At 52.2% G+C, this 20835-nt stretch overlaps 1 protein-coding gene across 3 annotated transcripts in view; it reads right to left on the reverse strand.

Moving 5' to 3' along the window:
* The window catches only part of mical2b (microtubule associated monooxygenase, calponin and LIM domain containing 2b), a 187367-nt gene that overhangs the window by 112627 nt on the left and 53905 nt on the right, over positions 1-20835 (reverse strand). For all 3 annotated transcript variants that reach the window (XM_078415258.1, XM_078415256.1, XM_078415257.1), the window contains exons 3-4: positions 6798-7005; positions 4625-4741 (exon numbers count right to left, since the gene is read on the reverse strand). In XM_078415258.1, coding sequence (XP_078271384.1) covers positions 4625-4741; positions 6798-7005 — 325 coding nt within the window. The remainder of the gene's footprint in view (positions 1-4624; positions 4742-6797; positions 7006-20835) is intronic.

The raw sequence follows: 20835 nt of genomic DNA on the forward strand, positions 1-20835 counted from the left end.
CCAACTCCATCATCAAGTTTGCTGATGACACTGTGGTGGTGGGCTGGATCTCCAACAACGATGAGAAGGCCTACCGGGAGGAGGTGGCTGATCTGGCACTCTGGTGTCAGGACAATAGCCTCCTCTTGAATGTCATAAAAACTAAGGAGCTGATTGTAGACTTTAGAAGGGCTAAACATCCAAGGACGTACATGCCACTGGAGATAAATGGGATTACTGTGGATAGGGTGAGCAGTTTTAAATACCTGGGAGTCCACATCACAGAGGATCTGACATGGACAACGCACATTGCCGCACTGGTGAGTAAGGTAAGGCAGCGCCTTTACCACCTCAGACAGCTGAGGAAATTCAGAGTCTCTCTGAGGATCCTTCAGTGCTTCTACCCTGGGGCTGTAGAAAGCAACTTGTCCGGCAACATCTCAATCTGGTTTGGGAACAGCTCTGCCCAGGACAGGAAGGCCCTGCGGAGAGTAGTGCATTCGGCTGAATGCACAATGGGAACTACACTCGCCCCCCTGCAGGACCTATACATCAGGAGGTGCAGATCCAGAGCAAGCAACATTATGGGGGACCCCTGCCACCCCAGCAACGGACTGTTCCAGCTGCTACGGTCAGGCAAACGCCTCCGCTGTCACACTGTGAAAACAGAGAGGATGAGACGGGATTTCTTCCCACAGGCCATCAGGACTGTTAACTCTTATATCACCAGGGACTAATTTACTGTATTCATTTATTTTTTGTGTTGTGTCTTTTAAAAAAAAATTCTATTCTGTTTTGTAGTTTTAGCACAATCCGCAGGCATTGCCACTTTCATTTCACTGCACATCTTGTATGTGTATGTGATAAATAATGTAGACTTGACTTGACACATGCAGACACCATACACTTGCAGACATGCAGATGCGCAAACACGTGCAGACACGCACAGACATGCAGACACGCACAGACATGCAGACACGCACAGACATGCAGACACGCACAGACATGCAGACACACACAGACATGCAGACACGCAAACACAGACACACGCAGTTTGTGCCATGCACAAACTCGAAGCAGCCACCCTCTTTGTCGGAACGCTGGGACAGGCTGTGTCCTGCATTCTGGGAATTCCAGAAATATTTTCCAAGCGGAGGTTCTATTATTACCTTCGGAGACGCTTATAATCCGGACCTCCAGTGACCCGTGAGAGGGGCCGAGCCTCCGCCCACCCCTTGCCCCTTGCCCCTGGGACTCCACACCCACACAATTCCCTTCACATCAAAACAATCCTTCAGCCTAAAATAGTCAATGGAAGACCAGCGGGCAGCTTAGCTTAGTTTAATTTATTGACAGTATGAATACAGGCCGTTCAGCCCACCAAGTCCACACTGAGCGGCAATCATAGATTTAATAGGAACTAGAGGAGCAACCTTTGCACACAGCACAGCTGATGCAGGGTGTAAGGGATGAGCTGCCAGGGGAAGGAGTTTAACATAGAGTTTGGCGACACAGCATGGAAACAGACCCTTCGGGCCACCGAGTGCTTGCGGCCATTGATCACACTCGTCCCACTTTCCCAACAGGCGAAAGTTACAGAGAAGGATGAACCGCACGTCACAGTGAGTGTAGGAAAATAACTGCAGATGCTGGTACAAATCGAAGGTATCACAAAATGCTGGAGTAACTCAGCGGGTCAGGTAGCATCTAGGAGAGAGGGAATGGGTGACGTTTCGGGTCGAGACCCTTCTTCAGACTGATGTCAGGGGAGCGGGACAAAGAAAGGATATAGGTGGAGACAGGAAGATAGAGGGAGAACTGGGAAGGGGAGGGGAAGAGAGGGACAGAGGAACTATCTAAAGTTGGAGAAGTCAATGTTCATTCCGCTGGGCTGCAAGCTGCCCAAGTGAAATATGAGGTGCTGTTCCTCCAATTTCCGGTGGGCCTCACTATGGCACTGGAGGAGGCCCATGACAGAAAGGTCAGACTGGGAGTGGGAGGGGGAGTTGAAGTGCTCAGCCACTGGGAGATCAGGTTGGTTAAGGCGGACTGAGCGAAGGTGTTGAGCGAAGCGATCGCCGAGCCTGCTTTTGGTCTCGCCGATGTAGAGAAATTGACATCTAGAGCAACGGATACAATAGATGAGGTTGGAGGAGGTGCAGGTGAACCTCTGTCTCACCTGGAAAGACTGTTTGGGTCCTTGGATGGAGTTGAGGGGGGAGGTAAGGGGACAGGTGTTGCATCTCCTGCAGTTGCAGGGGAAAGTGCCCGGGGAGGGGGTGGTTTGGGTGGGAAGAGACGAGTGGACCAGGGAGTTACGGAGGGAACGGTCTCTGCGGAACCCAGAAAGGGGAGGAGATGGGAAGATGTAGCCAATAGTGGGGTCCCGTTGGAGGTGATGGAAATGTTGGAGGATGATTTGTTGGATATGCTGGCTGATGGGATGAAAGGTGAGAACGAAGGGGATTCTCTCCTTGTTACGAATGAGGGGAGGGGGAGCAAGAGCGGAGCTGCAGGATGTAGAGGGATATGGGGAGAAACCGGAGCATCAGGAGAAAAGCCATGCGGTCACAGTGAGAACGTGCAAACCCCACTTAGACAGTGCCCGAGGCCAGTATTGAACTCGGGGTCACTGGCACTGTGAGGCAACGCCTTTACCAGCTCCGCCACTGTGCACTTACTCTCTGCACGTACTCTAACTCTTGCACCTGTTATTGTCCAGCACTGTTTAGACCAGTACAATAATCTTTAAATGCCATTATAGTACATTGATAGGAAAGGTTTAGAAATGGACCCAACACAGACTCGGTCAGCATGGACGAGTGGGCCGAAGGGCCTGTTCCTGTGCTGTACAGTTCTTTGTCAGTGGAGATAGTCACAAATAGTTGGAGTAACTCAAGCGGGTGAGGCAACATCTCTGGAGAAAAGGAAGTGGTGACGTTTCAGATCGGGGCTCTTCTTCAGACCTGCCTGACCCGCTGAGTTACTCCAGTATTTTGTGTCCATCTTCGGTGTAAAGCAGCATCTGCAGTTACTTCCTACACGTGTTGCCAGTGAGGAGAGTGCAGGACGACAGGGAACGCTCATGATGGATAAACAGCAGAAGTGTTTGCACAGAAACCTCTGTGGACTGATCTAGATATTTTGAGTAGCTGGGTTGATGAGCGCACTTGATGTGTGGGCTTAGGTCAATTTGCACTTCATCATTTGTACATCTTGATGTGGTGATTCAAGGAACAAATGGAAGGTTTCAAATGTCTCAGGGAGCACAGAAGGTGTAAGGGATACCCAGCCCTGCGTCAGAGGTCCACAGCACAGGGCAACAGCGGCTGCCATCACTCCCAGCTGTTGTAGGCAGCCGCAGGGAACGGCTGGCTGCCCGCGCCAACCGTCCCGTCCCATCCCTCCCCACAGGGGCGGAAAGGACAGGGGGAATCTGGTGGCTAAAGCAATGGAATCAACAGGGCAGAGAGTGGGCGGGGGGGTGGGGGGGGGGGGTGAGGGGAGAGAACGGGGGTGAGGGGAGGGAGGGAGGGATCGGGAGGGGGGGCGAGGGGAGGGAGCGGGGGTGAGGGGAGAGAGCGGGGGTGAGGGGAGGGAGGGAGGAATCGGGAGGGGGGGGGCGAGGGGAGGGAGCAGGGGTGAGGGGAGGGAGGGAGGGATCGGGAGGGGGGGCGAGGGGAGGGAGCGGGGGTGAGGGGAGAGAGCGGGGGTGAGGGGAGAAGGGAGGGATCGGGAGGGGGGGCGAGGGGAGGGAGCGGGGGTGAGGGGAGAGAGCGGGGGTGAGGGGAGAGAGCGGGGGTGAGGGGAGGAGGGAGGGATCGGGAGGGGGGGGCGAGGGGAGGGAGCGGGGGTGAGGGGAGAGAACGGGGGTGACGGGAGGAAGGAGGGATCGGGAGGGGGGGCGAGGGGAGGGAGCGGGGGTGAGGGGAGGAGAGAGGCGAGGAGAGAGAGCGGGGGTGAGTGGAGGAGGGAGGGATCGGGAGGGGGAGGGCAAGGGGAGAGAGTGGGGGTGAGGGGAGGAGGGAGGGATCGTGAGAGGGGAGGGCAAGGGGAGGAGGGGGGGTTGGGAAAAGGAGAGGTCAAGTGAAGAGGCCCAGAGGGGGGAGAGGCCAGGGGGTGGGGGGGGGGGGACACCTGGGGAGAGGGAGGGAGGGAGGGGCGAGGGGAGATGCCTGGGGGGAGGGGAGCAAGGGGAGACACTGGAAGCCAGAGGCTCCATCTCTGGACGTAGGTTAATTGGCTTCAATAAAATAGTAAGTTGTCCCCAGTGTGTGGGGCAGTGTCAGAACACGGGTGATCACTGGTCTAACATGAGGGGTCAGATGCTGCAGTCAATTCAGCAGGAGGAATTCAGCAGGTCAGGCAGCATCTCTGGAGAAAAGGAATGGGTGGCGTTTCAGGCTCTTGACCCGAAATGTCACCTATTCCCTTTCCACAGAGATGATGCCTGTCCCGCTGAGTTACTCCAGCATTTTGTGTCTACCTTCAGTGTAAACCAGCATCTGCAGTTCCTTTGCACACAGGTAGGAAGAGGCACTGGTCCCGGGCTGGTGGCCAGTACGCGGGTGTGGGTGAGGGGGTGCCCAGTGAAGGCCATGGGGAGCAGGGGCTCCGTGGGTGGGGAGAGAAGCTGCCGACTGACCTTGCATCTGCTGGTCTTCGGGGGGCTCCAGTAACTGCATGAAGCCCAGGTTGGCATGGACCTCCACCCCCAGGAGAAGCGCCACCTTGACCAGGATCAGCTGCAGCTGCCGAATACCTGTCCGCGGAGGAAGAGCACGGCCATTAGTAAGTGGGCACCGGCCTCTCACGCCCCAGCGCTGAGAGTCGTGGATGCAGCCCAGTTCACCGCACAAACCAGCCTCCCCCCCAACCACTCTTACCATCTACAGATGCACCCAGCATCCGATCAGGATACATCACAACAGAGCATCAGCACTGCCCGCGGCCTGAGGAAGTTGCAGAGAGTTGTGGAGCAGAAGGGTCTCGGGCAGAAGGTACAAAAGCTTGAGAGCATGAACCACCAGGCTTAGGAACAACTTCTTCCCTGCTGTTATCAGACTACTGAAGGGTTCCAGCGGTATGAATATTGATTTCTCTAACTTCAAATAACCCTTGTATCCCCTCTCTCGCCGTCCCTCCCCCATCCTAGTCGTGGTACTAGTTTCACTGTCGTCCTGTTGCGTTTCACTGTCTGTACAACTCATTATCACCCAGCCCACAGCCAACAATGGACCATTGTGGGCTCCACCCTTCCTTGATCTTCATTGCTTTTTGCGTATCTTTCATTCATTTCTTCTATATCTCACTGCATCACCGCCAATATCTCTTGTTTCCCTTTCTCCTGACTCTCAGCCTGAAGAAGTGTCTTGACTCAAAACGTCACCTATTCTTTTTCTCCAGAGATGCTACCTGACCCGTTGTGTTACTCCAGCTTTTTGTGTCTGTCTCCGGTCCCCCCATAAACTAGGTGTAGTCCGAATCTTCCAAACTACCTCATGATAGACATTGCACTTTTTTTTTAAATCTGCACTTTCTCTATCACACTGTAACTCTAAATTCTGCACTCTGGTATTTTGCCTTTATGCACAATCGGTTAGACTTGTGTTTGGTTTGATTGCACCCATGTTTCAGATGATTTGACAGGATAGCACGCAAACAAAGTTTTTTTTTACTGTATCTTAGTGCACGTGACAATAATAAACTAATACCAAGCAGATTGGATTGAAGATAGACACTAAAAGCTGGAGTAACTCCGCGGGTCAGGCAGCATCTCTGGAGAAAAGGAATAGGTGCCGTTTCGGCTTGAGACCCTTCTTCGGACTGAGAGTCAGGGGAGGGGGAAAAGAGAAATATGAAAAGGTACATTGGACAAATTAATGAAAGGTATGCAAACGGACAAATGAAAGCCAGCAACGATGATCAAGGAAAGATGGAGCCTCCAGTAGTCCATTGATGGCTGTGGGGAAGATGATAGCGAGTGATACAAACAGTGAAACACAGCAGGACGACAGTGAAACTAATACAGTGACTAGGGTGGGGGAGGGACGGAGAGAGAGGGGGATGCAAGGGTTACTTGAAGTTAGAGAAATCAATATTCATACTGCTGGGTCGTAAGCTGCCCAAGTGAAATATGAGGTGCTGTTCCTCCAGTTTGTGTTTGACCTCTCTGACAGATTGTATTTTTTATATATACAATACTAATTGGTAGATGGAATGTGATAGGTGAGGGGTGAAAGTTACTGTGGTCATCAGGAGTTGAGGTTAGATCAGCTATGGTAGTATTCCGTAGCAACACAGGATTGATGGGCCCAATGGCCTATTCCGTATCAGATCACCAAAGGCTCGTTAACAGTGAGTGCGAAGAGCACGAACATGTGATGAGCATTTGACAGCTCTGGGCCTGTACTTGCTGGAGTTTAGGACGAGGGGGGAATCTCATTGAAACCTACTGAAGACTGAAAGGCCTGGATAGAGTGGATGTGGAGAGAATGCTTCCACTAGTGGGAGAGTCCAGGACCAGAGGCCACAGCCTCAGAACAAAACGATGTACCTTTAGAAAGGAGATGAGGAGGAATTTCTTTCGTCAGAGGGTGGTGAATGTGTGGAATTCATTGCCACAAATGGCTGTCAATGGATATTTTTCAGGGGGGGGGTTGATAGATTCTTGATTAGTACGGGTGTCAAGGGTTTTGGGGAGAAGGCAGGAGAATGGGATTAAGAGAGGAAGAGATAGATTAGCCGTGATTGAGTGGCGTAGACTGGATGGGCCAAACGGCCTCATTCAGCTCCTTTATCTGAACGTATGAACTTACTGATGTGATCGATGGCCCCAGCACAGAACTTGCCGTGGAATTTCTTGGCGCCCAGGGCACGGAGGTCGTGGATGGTAGACGGCCAGAGGTGCAGCACGTTGTTCCTGCCGAACGTCTCCCTCTTCTCCAGCACCACCACCTTACAGCCCAGGAGAGCCAGCTCAATGGCCGTGCGCAATCCACACGGGCCCGCCCCGATGATCAGGCACTGGGGGAGAGCACAGGCAGCCGTCACAGGAGGGCACGGGGGGGGTGGGGGACAAGGGGAGAGAGTGAGAGGGAGAGCACAGGCAGCCATCACAGGAGGGCACAGGGGGGGACAGGACAGGGGGAGAGAGCGAGAGGGAGAGCACAGACAGCCATCACAGGAGGGCACAGGGGGGGACAGGACAGGGGAAGAGAGCGCAGGCACAGGGGGGGGGGACAGGACAGGGGGAGAGAGCGCAGGCACAGGGGGGGGGGGACAGGACAGGGGGAGAGAGTGAGAGGGAGAGCACAGACAGCCATCACAGGAGGGCACGGGGGGACAGGACAGGGGGAAAGAGTGAGGGGGAAAGAGTGAGGGGGAGAGCACAGACAGCCATCACAGGAGGGCACAGGGGACGACGACAAGGGGAGAGAGCGAGAGGGAGAGCACAGACAGCCATCACAGAAGGGCACGGGGGGGGGACAGGACAGGGGGAGAGAGTGAGGGGGAGAGCACAGGCAGCCATCACAGGAGGGCACGGGGGGGGACAGGACAGTGGGAGAGAGTGAGGGGGAGAGCACAGGCAGCTGTCACAGGAGGGCACGGGGGGGGACAGGACAGGACAGGGGGAGAGAGCGAGGGCATAGGGCGATGGGGGGGGGAGAAAGTGAGGGGGAGAGCACAGGCAGCCATCAGAGCGAGGGCACGGGGGGGGACAGGACAGAGGGAGCGAGTGAGGGCACAGGGGGGTGGGGGGAGAGAGCAAGGGGGAGAGCACAGGCAGCCTTCAGAGGGAGAGCACTGGGGGGAGATAGTGGGAGAGGGACAGGGTAAGAGAGTGAAGGGGGCATATAGGGGTAGGAGGTCAGAGGGGATGGGGGGCTGTGGGAGAGGGTACAGGGGAGGGCAGAGAGATCCATCAGAGCAAGGGCACGGGGGGGGGGGGGGGGCAGGGGGAGAGAGTGAGGTGGAGAGAACAGGCAGCCGTCAGAGCAAGGGCGGGGGGGAGGAGGGGGGAGGCAGTGGGAGAGGGAGTATAAGGGCAGGTGGTCAGAGGGGATAGAGGGCTGTGGGAGAGGGTACAGTGGAGGGCACTGGGAGTGTGGGGGTAGTGGGAGACGGACGGGGAGAGAGTGAAGGGGAAAGCACAGGCAGCCGTCAGGGGGAGGGCACTGGGGGGATAGTGGGAGAGGATACAGCAGGGGAACAGAGAGCAGGGTCATGCGGGAGGGCTTGCCATTGGGGGGGAGCGGGAGGGGGACAGGGGAGAGGGGGAGAGCACAGGCAGCCATCAGAGCAAGGGCACGGGGGTGGGTGGGGGCAGGGGGAAAGGGGAGAGGAAGAAATGGCACCAAGGGGGAGCATCAGCCAGTGTAGTTATGGAACAGGGAGAAACTGGGGAGAGAGGGTGGGGGAATGGGAGAGGGAGAGGAAGATGTTGGGGGGTGTGCCTCAGTGTGGGGGGGGGGGGACTGGAAAAAGGAGGGGGGGAGGAAAGGAGAGGAAGAGGGGAGGTGAGAGGAAAGGGATGGAGGCAGGAGAGCAGTTGGGTGGGGAAAGAGAGGAAGAGAGAGTGGGGGGGAGTAATGAGATTGAGAGGGCAGCTGGAAGAGTGGAGACCAGGGTGAGAGTGAGAGGAAGACTGAGAGGGAGCGGGAACCAAGGAGCGGTGATATGGGTGGGGAGGGAGGGTGGCACATAGGGTTACAACAGAGCTATGCGTGGACGCACAGATACAGAAGCCTTACACGGGGCATTACTGCCATTGGGTCAACACGGTGAACACACAATCACTGTTGTACAGGGAAACAGGTCAGGCAATGATTAAGACATCACATTCTCTATACAGACATCAACTGAGGGACAGCCACACAAAGGTCATCATAAAGTGCCATGGGATCTTTTGCACTACCATTTTATACAATGCGGCACGCACTCAGTACTGAGGGAGGGGCAGTGAGGGAGCGCCCCACTGTGGGAGGGGCAGTGAGGGAGCGCCACACTGTGGGAGGGGCAGTGAGGGAGGGGCAGTGAGGGAGCGCCCCACTGTGGGAGGGGCAGTGAGGGAGGGGCAGTGAGGGTGGGGCAGTGTGGGAGGGGCAGTGTGGGAGGGGCAGTGAGGGAGCGCTCCACTGTGGGAGGGGCAGTGAGGGAGGGGCAGTGAGGGAGCGCCCCACTGTGGGAGGGGCAGTGAGGGTGGGGCAGTGTGGGAGGGGCAGTGAGGGAGGGGCAGTGAGGGAGGGGCAGTGAGGGAGGGGCAGTGAGGGAGGGGCAGTGTGGGAGGGGCAGTGTGGGAGGGGCAGTGTGGGGTGGGCCCCACTGTGGGAGGAGCAGTGAGGGAGGGCCCCACTGTGGGAGGAGCAGTGAGGGAGGGGCAGTGAGGGAGGGGCAGTGAAGGAGGGGCAGTGAGGGAGGGGCAGTGAGGGAGGGCCCCACTGAGGGAGTGCCGTACTGAGGGAGGGGCAGTGAGGGACTGTTTTTTTTAACCAAAAATAATTTAAATCAATTATTTACAAGAATAATATGTACAATACAAAAATAATACCAACAAACCCACCAAAGCAAAAAAATATTCTTAGATATCAAATATACTGAGTATTAAACAACTTCACTCCAAAGACGTATGTAGGTTAATTGGCTGGGTAAATGTAAAAAAAATAAAAATTGTCCCTAGTGGGTGTAGGATAGTGTTAATGTGCGGGGATCGCTGGGCGGCACGGACTTGGAGGGCCGAAAAGGCCTGTTTCCGGCTGTATATATATGATATGATATGATATGATATGACACAATCCTTGTCATGGATAAATTCCGCCCCCACTGTGCCCAGTGGTCCTGGAAACCCCCCAGAGTGCCCGTGGGCAGTGTGTAGTCCCTCTCGTACCCCCCCCACCCCCCGGGCGCGGACGTAACCCCGGAAAAGGGGCAGGCAGCCGGCTCGGGCATGGCCCTCTCGTGCCTGGCACTGTGACTCGCAGATGGCCAGCTTGGCCAGGCCCAAGAGCAACGCACCAGGACATCTTCACCCCTACGCACAGGGTGTCCAAAGATGATGATGGTGGGTGTGAAGTGCAGCCAGAAGGCAAGGAGCAGCCCCTATAGATACTGGAACAGGGGCTGCAACCTCACACATGCTCCATGTACACGTGGAACACGGATTCTTCCAGCCTGCAAACATGGCAGGCGGCTGGCGAGTCTGTGAACCGCAAGAGAAACAGGTCACAAGGGACTCCTCGGTGTAATACCCTCCACCCCAGGTACCCATTGGAGAGGGGCAGAATCCTTGCTTAGAAGGACCCACCCCCGCTGGGGGGTCCCCTCATGACCAAAAGGCAATACTGTGGGAGGGGCAGGAGTGAGGGAGTGCCGCATTTTAAACCAAAAATAGATACAATCAATTATTTACAGTAATATGTACAATACAAAACAATACAAATAAACCCACCACCGCAAAACAAGTACAACAAATATTCTTAATACTGAACATTAAACAACTATTTCACCATCCTTATTAAGAACATATTCCACCCCCCGCGGTGCCCAGCGGTCCCGGAAATCCCACAGGGAGCGCCGCACTGTGGGCGGGGCAGTGAGGGAGCACCACACTGTGGGAGGGGCAGTGAGGGAGCGCCGCACTGTGGGCGGGGCAGTGAGGGTGCGCCGCACTGTGGGAGGGGCAGTGAGGGAGCGCCGCACTGTGGGAGGGGCAGTACTGAGGGAGCGCCGCACTGTGGGAGGGGCAGTGAGGGAGCGCCGCACTGTGGGAGGGGCAGTGAGGGAGCACCGCACTGTGGGAGGGGCAGTGAGGGAGCGCCGCACTGTGGGAGGGGCAGTGAGGGAGCGCCGCACTGTGGGAGGGGCAGTGAGGGAGCGCCGCACTGTGGGAGGGGCAGTGAGGGAGCGCCACACTGTGGGAGGGGCAGTGAGGGAGCGCCGCACTGTGGGAGGGGCAGTGAGGGAGCGCCGCACTGTGGGAGGGGCAGTGAGGGAGCGCCGCACTGTGGGAGGGGCAGTGAGGGAGCGCCGCACTGTGGGAGGGGCAGTGAGGGAGCACCACACTGTGGGAGGGGCAGTGAGGGAGCGCCGCACTGTGGGAGGGGCAGTACTGAGGGAGCAACACACTGTGGGAGGGGCAGTGAGGGAGCGCCACTCATTCAGAGTGATGATGGTTTCAGGAGGGGAGACTGCTTTGCCAGTTCCACGTGCTTGCCAGGTGACCCGGTGCTGTGGAACCTCTTGTGAAATTCCAGTGCCGTTGATTCATCAGATCCGCTGGGATTTGGAGGGGTTCCAGCTCGGGGAGGGAGGGAGGGGCTGCTGCCTTATTTGGTGATTTATTGAATCTTGCAGAAAATGACATAACCAACCAGGATTCCAGTCACATCATGAAAACAGCTCATGGTTATCGCCAGCACACCCGCACACCACAACAGACAGACCCTGACACACACACACACACACTGAGAGCCGCATTGCGAGAGATACCAGCTGACCTATGAAACACCCGCCCCATCAACTATGCTCTGTACCTCTGACACCTCCCCAGTGTTCACACCACTCTTCGCCTCTCACTCTACATTTTATCTGCTCATCACTCGACAGCTCGTGGGATCATGCTGTGCACAAATCGCTGCCGTTTCCCACTTTAATACCACAATTGCACTTCAGAGAGTTCATAAGTTCCTAGGTTATAGGAGCAGAATTAGGACATTCGGCCCATAAAGTTTACTCCACCATTCAATCATGGCTGATCTATCTTTCCCTCTCAACCCCATTCTCCCATAACCCCTGACACCCGTACTAATCAAGAACCTTTCAATTTCTGCCTTAAAAATATCCATTGACTTGGCCTCCACTGCCTTCTCTGGCAATGAATTCCAGATTCACCTCCCTCTGACTAAAGAAATTCCTCCCCATCTCATTTCCAAAGGTACGTCCTTTTATTCTGAGACTATGGCCTCTGGTCCTAGACTCTCCCACTAATGGAAACATCCTCTCCGCATTCACTCTATCCAGGCCTTTCACTATTCAGTACGTTTCATTGATGTCCCCTCCTCCCCTCATCATTCAACTCCAGCGAGTACAGGCCCAGTGCCGTCAAACGTTTATCATATGTTAACCCAGTCATCCCCGGAATCATTCATGTCAACCTCCTCTGGACCCTCGCCAATGCCAGCACGTCCTTCCTCAGATATTGATGGGTGGCACGGTGGCACAGCGGTAGAGTTGCTGCCTTACAGCGCCTGAGACCCGGGTTCAACCCTGACCACGGGTGCTGTCTGTATGGAATTGTACGCTCTCCCCGCGACCTGCGGGGGTTTCTCCGAGTTCTTCGGTTTCCTCTCACCCTCCAAAGACGCACAGGTTTGTAAGTTAATTTGCTTGGTATAAATATAAATTGTCCCGAGTGTGTGCAAGATAGTGATAGTGTTAGTGTGCAGGAATCGCTGGTTGATGTGGACTCGGTGGGCCTGTTTCCACTCTGTATCTCTAAACTAAACTAATTGGGAGCCCAAAACAGCTGACAAAGAGCGCCTGTGGAAACTGCTGTTGCAGTGCCTTTCTATTGTGTGGCTGCTGCCAGGATCTGGAGCATGTTTTAAACCTCATGCCCCCCACACCCAGGCTCCCGCTACCTTCCCTGTGACGTTGTCCTCCTGTTGGTCTTGGCTCACCTCTACTTCCCAGTTCCAGGCACCGGGAAAATTAATCAACAATGCTCACACTGAGCGGAAATATTTTGCACTGAAAATGATTATTCCTTTGCCTTTACATTCAGGGGACGGGAGGTCCCAGAGGAAGCTCCTTCCCTCAATCTGTAAACCAGCCTTCGTGCAAAAACTGCCCTTGTTTCCATCCATCATTTTTCCATCAACTGAGCTGGTTTCCTCTTCGCTGGTGTGTGAAGCACACACATCAGGAGGAGAAGGCCAATCAGCCCATTTACCGTGCTGTCTCACTACTAGCCCACGTTCCCACACTAAATCCCAACCCTGAGAAGAAACCTGAACTTCATCCAAAATGGGCAATGTCTACCATTAGTAATTTGACTGGTATAGGGAAGGGGAGCACAGTGGCGCAGCGGTAGAGTTGCTGCCTTACAGCGCCACAGCCCTGGGTTCGATCCTGACTGTGGGTGCTGTCTGTATGGAGTTTGTACGTTCTCCCTGGGTTTTCTCCCGGTGCTCTGGTTTCCTCCCACATTCCAAAGGCGTGCAGGTTTGTAAGTTAATTGGCTTCTGTACATTACCCCTAATGTGTAGGATGTGAAACTAGAATAACATAGAACGAGTGTGAACTGGTCGGCGTGGGCTTGGTGGGCCAAAGGGCCAGTTTCCATGCTGCATCCCTAAACTAAGCTAAAAGGAAAGATTTAGAGGGATATGGGCCAAATGTGGGTAAATGGGACTAGCTTAGACGGGGCATCTTGGTCAGGATAGACAAGACGGGCCGAAGGGCCTGTTTCCGTGCTATGTGACTCAATGAATCTGCCCCTTCAGCCACAAGGAACAGTCTCCGTGGCCTAATAGAGTCCCACTCCAAGAGGCGGCAAGGTTGGGGAAAAACCTCCCAGCACTGAGCCGTGAAACCAAGACCGCATCTCCTCAACCGAGACAATGCAAAGGAGCATACGCTGATGTTTCAGAGCAGAGCTCTCCACGTCTGATCCACCACGGTCCTGGTGCGGAAGCATTGGGGGGGGGGGGGGCAGAAGAGATTGAGCAGAATGTTGCCTGGATCAGAGGGTATCAGCTACAAGGAGAGGTTGGACAAACTTGGATTGTCTGCTCTTGAGCGTCGAAGACTGTCGGCAGACCCGACTGAAATATATATAATTAAGAGAGCCATGGATAGGGTGGACAGTACCAATCTCTTCACCCAGGGTGGAAATGTTAAAGACGGGAAAGGCACAGCTTTAATGTGAGAAAGGCAAACTTTAAATATATGCGAGACACGGTTGTTGTTTCTACACAGAGAGTAGTGGGTATCTGGAATGAGCTGCCAGGGATGGTGATGGATTTTAGATGGACACATGAATATTGAAAGAATGGAGGGATGTGGATCATGTGCAGGCAGAGGAGATCAGTTTAAATTGGCATCATATTCAGCACGGATGCTATGGGCTGAAGGGCATGTTCCTATGCTGTTATATTTTCCACGCAAATGCAAAGCATTGGTTCAAAGCATTCACTTAAGTGACAGGCTCAGATCATCAAAGCTCAAAGCGATGTGTCATAGAAACATAGAAGATAGATGCAGGAGTAGCCCATTCGGCCCTTTGAGCCAGCACCGCCATTCAATATGATCCTGGCTGATCATCCAAAATCAGTACCCCGTTCCTGCTTTCTCCCCATATCCCTTGATTCCGTTAGCCCTAAGAGCTATACTGTATCTAACTCTCTCTTTAATGCATCCAGTGAATTGGCCTCCACTGCCTTCTGTGGCAGAGAATTCCACAGATTCACAACTCTGAGTGAAAAAAAAAATCTTCATCTCAGTCCTAAATGGCCTACCCCTTATTCTTAAACTGTGACTCCTGGTTCTGGACTCCCCCAACATCAGGAACATTTTTCCTGCATCGAGCCTGTCCAATCCATTAAGAATTTTATGTTTCTATTAGATCCCCTCTCATCCTTCTAAATTCCAGTGAATATAAGACCAGTTGATCCATTCTTTTGAATATGAGCCCAGTTGATCCATTCTTCACAGTGTTGTTACAGAGAGGGGAGGAAGGATAGTCCTGAGAACGTGTGGGTGATGTTCCTGACCAGTACCAGCCCCAGTTAATCCCGTTTGAGCTGCTCTATTTCCAAAGTTCAAAAGAATGTAAAAGAACACAAAGTGCTGGAATAACTCAAGGGGTCAGGCAGCATGTCTGGAGAAGTGTTGTGAAAGAATGTACATTTTAGGAGGTGACTCTTTGGATTCAGGGGCTGGACAAGAACGTGCCCTTTGCAATGTTACCTCAAAACACTCCAACATCACAGGATCGAGGAGCTGCAATCTTTTGCAAACGTTGCAATTACTGACGGGCCGCGGAGATTTCTTGGTGCCTCACCAAATAGTTTCCACTTGTTTTGTAACAAGATTCTTGGCTAGAGATAGTTATGTCCACACTTAGCCCAGCCAAACCTTCCCCTCTTGCCAAGGAATCTTTAGAGATAAAGTGCAGAAACAGGCCCTTCGGCCCACCAAATTCGCACCAACCAGCGATCCCCGTACACTAGCACCATCGTATACGCTAGGGACAATTTACAACTTTAACTGAAGCCAATTAACAGCTTAGTTTATTTTCATGTGTACCGAGGTGCAATGAAAAGCTTTTATTGTGTGCTAACCAGTTAGCAGAAAGATCATACATGATTACAATCAATCCATTTACAGTGTATGGATACATGACATTTAGTACACAAAGTCCGATCAAGGATAGTCCGAGAGTCACCAAAGAGGTAGATAATAGTTCAGGACTGCTCTCTGGTTGCGGTATGATGATTCATTTGCCTGATAACAGGTAACCTACGAACCTTTATGTCTTTGGAGTATGGGAGGAAACCACAGCACCGGGAGAAAACCCACGCGGTCACGGGGAGAACATACAAACAGCACCCATAGTCAGGATCGAACTTGGGACTCTGTCCCTGTAAGGTGGCAACTCTACCTCTGCACCACCGTGCCTCCCAGTCGACCCCACTGTGATACCAGAGTAGCTCAACACCCCAATAGAACTCAGCGGATGCAAGGAACTGCAGATGTTGCAATCCTGAGAAAAGCAAAAAGTGCTGGAGGAACTCAGGGGGTCAAGGCAGCATCTGTGGAGGGAATGAAATGATGAAGTTTTGGATCAGGACACCTTTTGAAACTGATGGAGTCAGGGGAAAAAAGCTGGAAAAGAGAGGTGGGGTAAGGCAAAGCCAGGCAAATGTTAGGGGGAAGTAAGCAAAGATAGGACATCTTGGTCAGCATGGACCAGATGGGCCAGGTTTGGAGCTGTATGACTCTATGAATCAAAGTTTTATCTTCGGTGGGAGAAATGAACATTTTGGATCAGGATCTTTCTTCAGACTGCCTGAAAACAAGCCCAGCCTATCCATTCTCTCCCCTTAACTAAATTCCTCAACTCCAGGCAATGAGGTGAATCTGGTATGGGGAAGGAGCAGGAATGTAGTGAATGCAGAGACTGGATTAGTCATGATCTTACTGAATGGGGAAGCAGGCTTGAAGGGCAGAGTGGCCTTTTCCTGCTTCATCTGTTGCGATGCAAGTGTCCAGGAGGATGGAGTGCACTCACCCACACACCCTGCCTCCACCAATTCCCTCCTATCCTACTGCATTGTGCACCTTTTACAAGCCAGGTGGACAGAATGGTGAAGCAGTCATTTGGTGAGCTTATCTTCATTGGGAATGGTATGGAGTAAAGTGACAAGAGTCATACGGCGTGGAAACAAGCCCTCCGGCCTAATTTTCCCACACCGACCAACATGTCCCATCTGTAGTATTCCCACCTGTCTGCATTTGGCCCACATCTCTCTAAACCAGTCCTATCCATGTACCTGTCTAAATGTTTCTTAAACGTTGCGATAGTGCGAGAGTACTAAAGTTGGGACATCATGATACAACTGTACAGGTCGTTGGTGAGACCGCACTTGCAATACTTTGTGCAGTTCTGGTCATCCATCTGCAAGAAAGATGTGTTTAAGTATACACTGGAATTTAGACTTGTATACACTGGAATTTAGACTTGTATACACTGGAATTTAGAAGGATGAGGGGGGATCTTATTGAAACATATAAGATAATTAGGGGATTGGACACATTAGAGGCAGGAAACATGTTCCCAATGTTGGGGGAGTCCAGAACAAGGGGCCACAGTTTAAGAATAAGGGGTAGGCCATTTAGAACGGAGATGAGGAAGAACTTTTTCAGTCAGAGAGTGGTGAAGGTGTGGAATTCTCTGCCTCAGAAGGCAGTGGAGACCAGTTCGTTGGATGCTTTCAAGAGAGAGCTGGATAGAGCTCTTAAGGATAGTGGAGTGAGGGGGTATGGGGAGAAGGCAGGAACGGGGTACTGATTGAGAGTGATCAGCCATGATCGCATTGAATGGCGGTGCTGGCTCGAAGGGCTGAATGGCCTACTCCTGCACCTATTGTCTATTGTAAGTTGGTAAGGGAGCTGAAGAGATTCACCCGGATATTTACCTGGACTCAGGCTTGAGGTACAGGGAGAGGATAGGACTACTTTCTTTGGAACATAGGAGGCTGAACGGTGATTATATTGAGGCATACAAGATCATGAGGGGCATGGATAAAGTCAACATGTGCAGACATTTTCCCCAGAATAGAGGATTCTAAAACTAGTGGCCATAGGCTTAAGGTTTGAGGAAAGAGGTGGAACGTTTATAAAGTTATGAGAGGCACAGATAGGGTAGACTGTCAGACCTTTTCCCAATGTGGAAATATAAAATACTGGAGGGCATAGTTTTACAAGTTCACATTTGAGGAGTAGAATCAGGCCATTCGGCCCACTCTGCCATTCAATCATGGCTGATCTCTGCCTCCTAATCCCATTCCCCTGCCTTCTCCCCATAACCCTTGACACCCGTTCTAATCAGGAATCTCACCATTAGTGCGAGGGCAAATTTTAAAGGAGGTGTGCGGGGTAAGTTTTTGTTTACACAGAGGTTGAGAGTGTCTGGAGCCCACTGCCAGGGATGGTGGTGGAGGCAGACACAGTGGCATTTAAGAGACTTTACCACAAGCACATGGATATGCAGGAAATGGAGGGATATGGATTATGTACAGGCAGATAAGAGTTGGTCTTGGTATCAGGCTCGGATGGACATTGTGGGCCGAAGGGCCTATTCTTGTGCTGTACTCTTCTATGATACACTTGCAGGGTGCCGGGTGAAGGGTTTTTAAGCTGGAATCAGGTCAGGGCTCATCTCCAGTGAACCTCAGACCCAGCCTGGTACCAGTGAAATCCAGTGATTCTCCGAGTCCTCATGCTCAGAAACTCCCGACCAAAACCCTCACAGAAGGGCACAGGCCCTTCAGCCAAACTCGTCCGTGCCAAACAAGATGCTCCATCTTAGCAAGTCTCTATCCTGTGGAACTTAAAGGTTTATTTGTCTCGAAATACTCCCCCCTCAGGCATCCCCATTCGACTTTAAATGTATCATTTGTCCTGTTTTTGTAGGGACGATCACAAGGCTGCCACAGTGAAGGATGGATGCTCTTGTAGTCAGAACCACGAGGCACATTCTCCCACAGACTAGAGCCATTTAGTGGCCATTTACTCACTATTGTCCCACACATCGACTGCCCCTTGCCTGAAGGACTCACCGATGTCATACAGTCATCAATCTATACAGCACGGAAACAGCCCCTTCCGTGCCGACCAAGTTGGCATTCTGACCTATCAATCCCTTATCTACCATCTACAAGTGCTCATTTGTCTCTCTGCCTCTACGCAATCATTTCCTCTCTTGTTCATCGAAATACAAACCAGATAGAATCTTGGCCTCTTCCTGCAGAGTGAGAGAGGAAGGAAGGAAGGAAGATTTTTCTGATAATTATAATCTCCAAAAGCCTTTCATAGGTTCATGTTATGAGCAGAATTAGGCCATTTGGCCCATCAAGTTTACACCGCCATGCAATCATGGCTGATCTATCCTTCCCTCTCAACCCCATTCTCCTGCTTTCTCCCCATAACCCCTGACACCCATACTAATTAAGAATCTGTATTCTAAGAAAATAACTGCAGATGCTGGTACAAATCGAAGGTATTTATTCACAAAATGCTGGACTAACTCAGCAGGTCCGGCAGCATCTCAGGAGAGAAGGAATGGGTGACGTTTCGGGTCGAGACCCTTCTTCAGACTGATGCCTGATGACTGATCAGTCTGAAGAAAGGTCCCAACCAGAAACGTCACCCATTCCTTCTCTCCTGAGATGCTGCCTGACCTGCTGAGTTACTCCAGCATTTTGTGAATAAATACCTTCGAAGAATCTGTATTCAATAGCTTTGAAAAGATGTAACCTCTACATGGCAGGGAAGATGGTGGCTCATCTGTCCCAGCAAACATGTACTAACGACTAAAAATCATCTCCATCACCGTCTGCCTATGGTCTCCTGCGCTGTTCCAATGAGGCCCAACAGAGGTTCAAAGACCAGACTTCATTGTACGACTGAGACCAGTGCAGTCCTCAGGACAACAAGGAACTCAATGGCTTCAACCTCTCACTCCGTGGATATGAAGGATCCAGTTTACATTATTTACCCATTTGCTCAGTTTTCTCTTTCATAGAGTCACAGGACATGGAAACCGGCCCTTTGCCGACCAAGATGCATCATCTACATGAGCCCCATTCGCCCGCATTTGTCCAACATCACTCCAATCCTATCCATGTACCTGTCCAAATGTCTTTTAAATGTTGTTATTATACCTGCCTCAACTACCTCCTCCGGCAGCTCATTCCATATATCTACCACCACAATATGAATAAATTTGCCCCTCAGATTCCCATTAAATCACTCCCATCTCACCTTAAACCTTTGCCCTCCAGTTCTTGATTCCTACCCTGGGAAAAAGGCACTGTGCATTCGCCATATCTGTTTCTCATGAAACTCTAACCAAGGTCTGAAGAAGGGTCTCGACCCGAAACGTCACCCATTCCTTCTCTCCGGAGATGCTGCCTGCCCTGCTGAGCTCCTCCAGCATTTTGTGTCTATCTTTGGCGTAAACGTGCATCTGCAGTTCCTTCCTACACATACATGTAACACCCTGCACCTTTCTACTACAAGATCATTGCTCAATCTGCTGCAATAAAGTCCTAGCCTGCCCCACCTCTCCTTATAGCTCAGGCCCTCCAGTCCTGGCAACATCCTTGTGAATCTTCTGTGCACTTTTTTCCAGCGTAATGGCATTTTTCCCAATAGCAGGGTGACCAAAACTCAACACAATAATCCAAGTGGGGCTTCAACATTTTAGTTTTCTTTTTAGCTTTTACAGATACCATGCAGAAACAGGCCCTTCGGCCCATCGAGTCTGCGCTGACCAGCAATCCCCGTACACTAGTACTATCCTATACATGAGGGACAATTTACAGAATTCAATTAACCTACAAGCCTACACGTCTTTGGAATGTGGGAGGAAACCGGAGCTCCCGGAGAAAACACACGCGGTCACGGGGAGAACGTGCAAACTCCGTACAGACAGCACCCCTAGTCAGGATTGAACTCGGGTCTCTGCCGCTGTTAGGCAGCAACTCTACCGCAGTGCCGCCCATAACTTGACGAGCCTTCAGAGAATTTTTCTATTTTAGTTTAGCAACGAGTCTAGTTTGTCTTTTATTTGGTGATGTTGGCTGGGAGCTGAACACTAATCAAGAAACCAAACAAGGTGCGTAAAGGGCAAACATGCCAGACTTTCTGTGAACATTCTTCAGTTCCTCCCTCTAGCAGTGCTTGAGATGTCTCCATACAAGGTGAGTACGGGCTGGAATGTGCTGCTCATGTCCGGACCAGGCAGCGTCCTGGTTAATTGGGCCAGCGCAGAGCCAAGCTGGTCTCCTGGGCTTACACTCTTTGGGCTGAGACTGTTTACCTGGTCGTAGGGAAAGTGCACATAACGGTCCTGAAGGGATAAATGCCAAATGGCCGAGTGAAGGAAGGGAGGGAGGGAGGGAGGCACAGAGGACTCGGCACTAACCGTCCAGCATCTGTAGACACAAGATGCTGCCCAATGGGCGGCACCATGGCACAGGAACACCCAGAGAAAACCCACAAGGTCACGGGGAAAACGTACAAACTCCGTACAGACAGCGCCCGTAGTCGGGATTGAACCCGGGTCTCTAG

Source organism: Rhinoraja longicauda, chromosome 18 (genome assembly GCF_053455715.1).
Source record: "Rhinoraja longicauda isolate Sanriku21f chromosome 18, sRhiLon1.1, whole genome shotgun sequence".
NCBI lineage: Eukaryota > Metazoa > Chordata > Chondrichthyes > Rajiformes > Arhynchobatidae > Rhinoraja > Rhinoraja longicauda.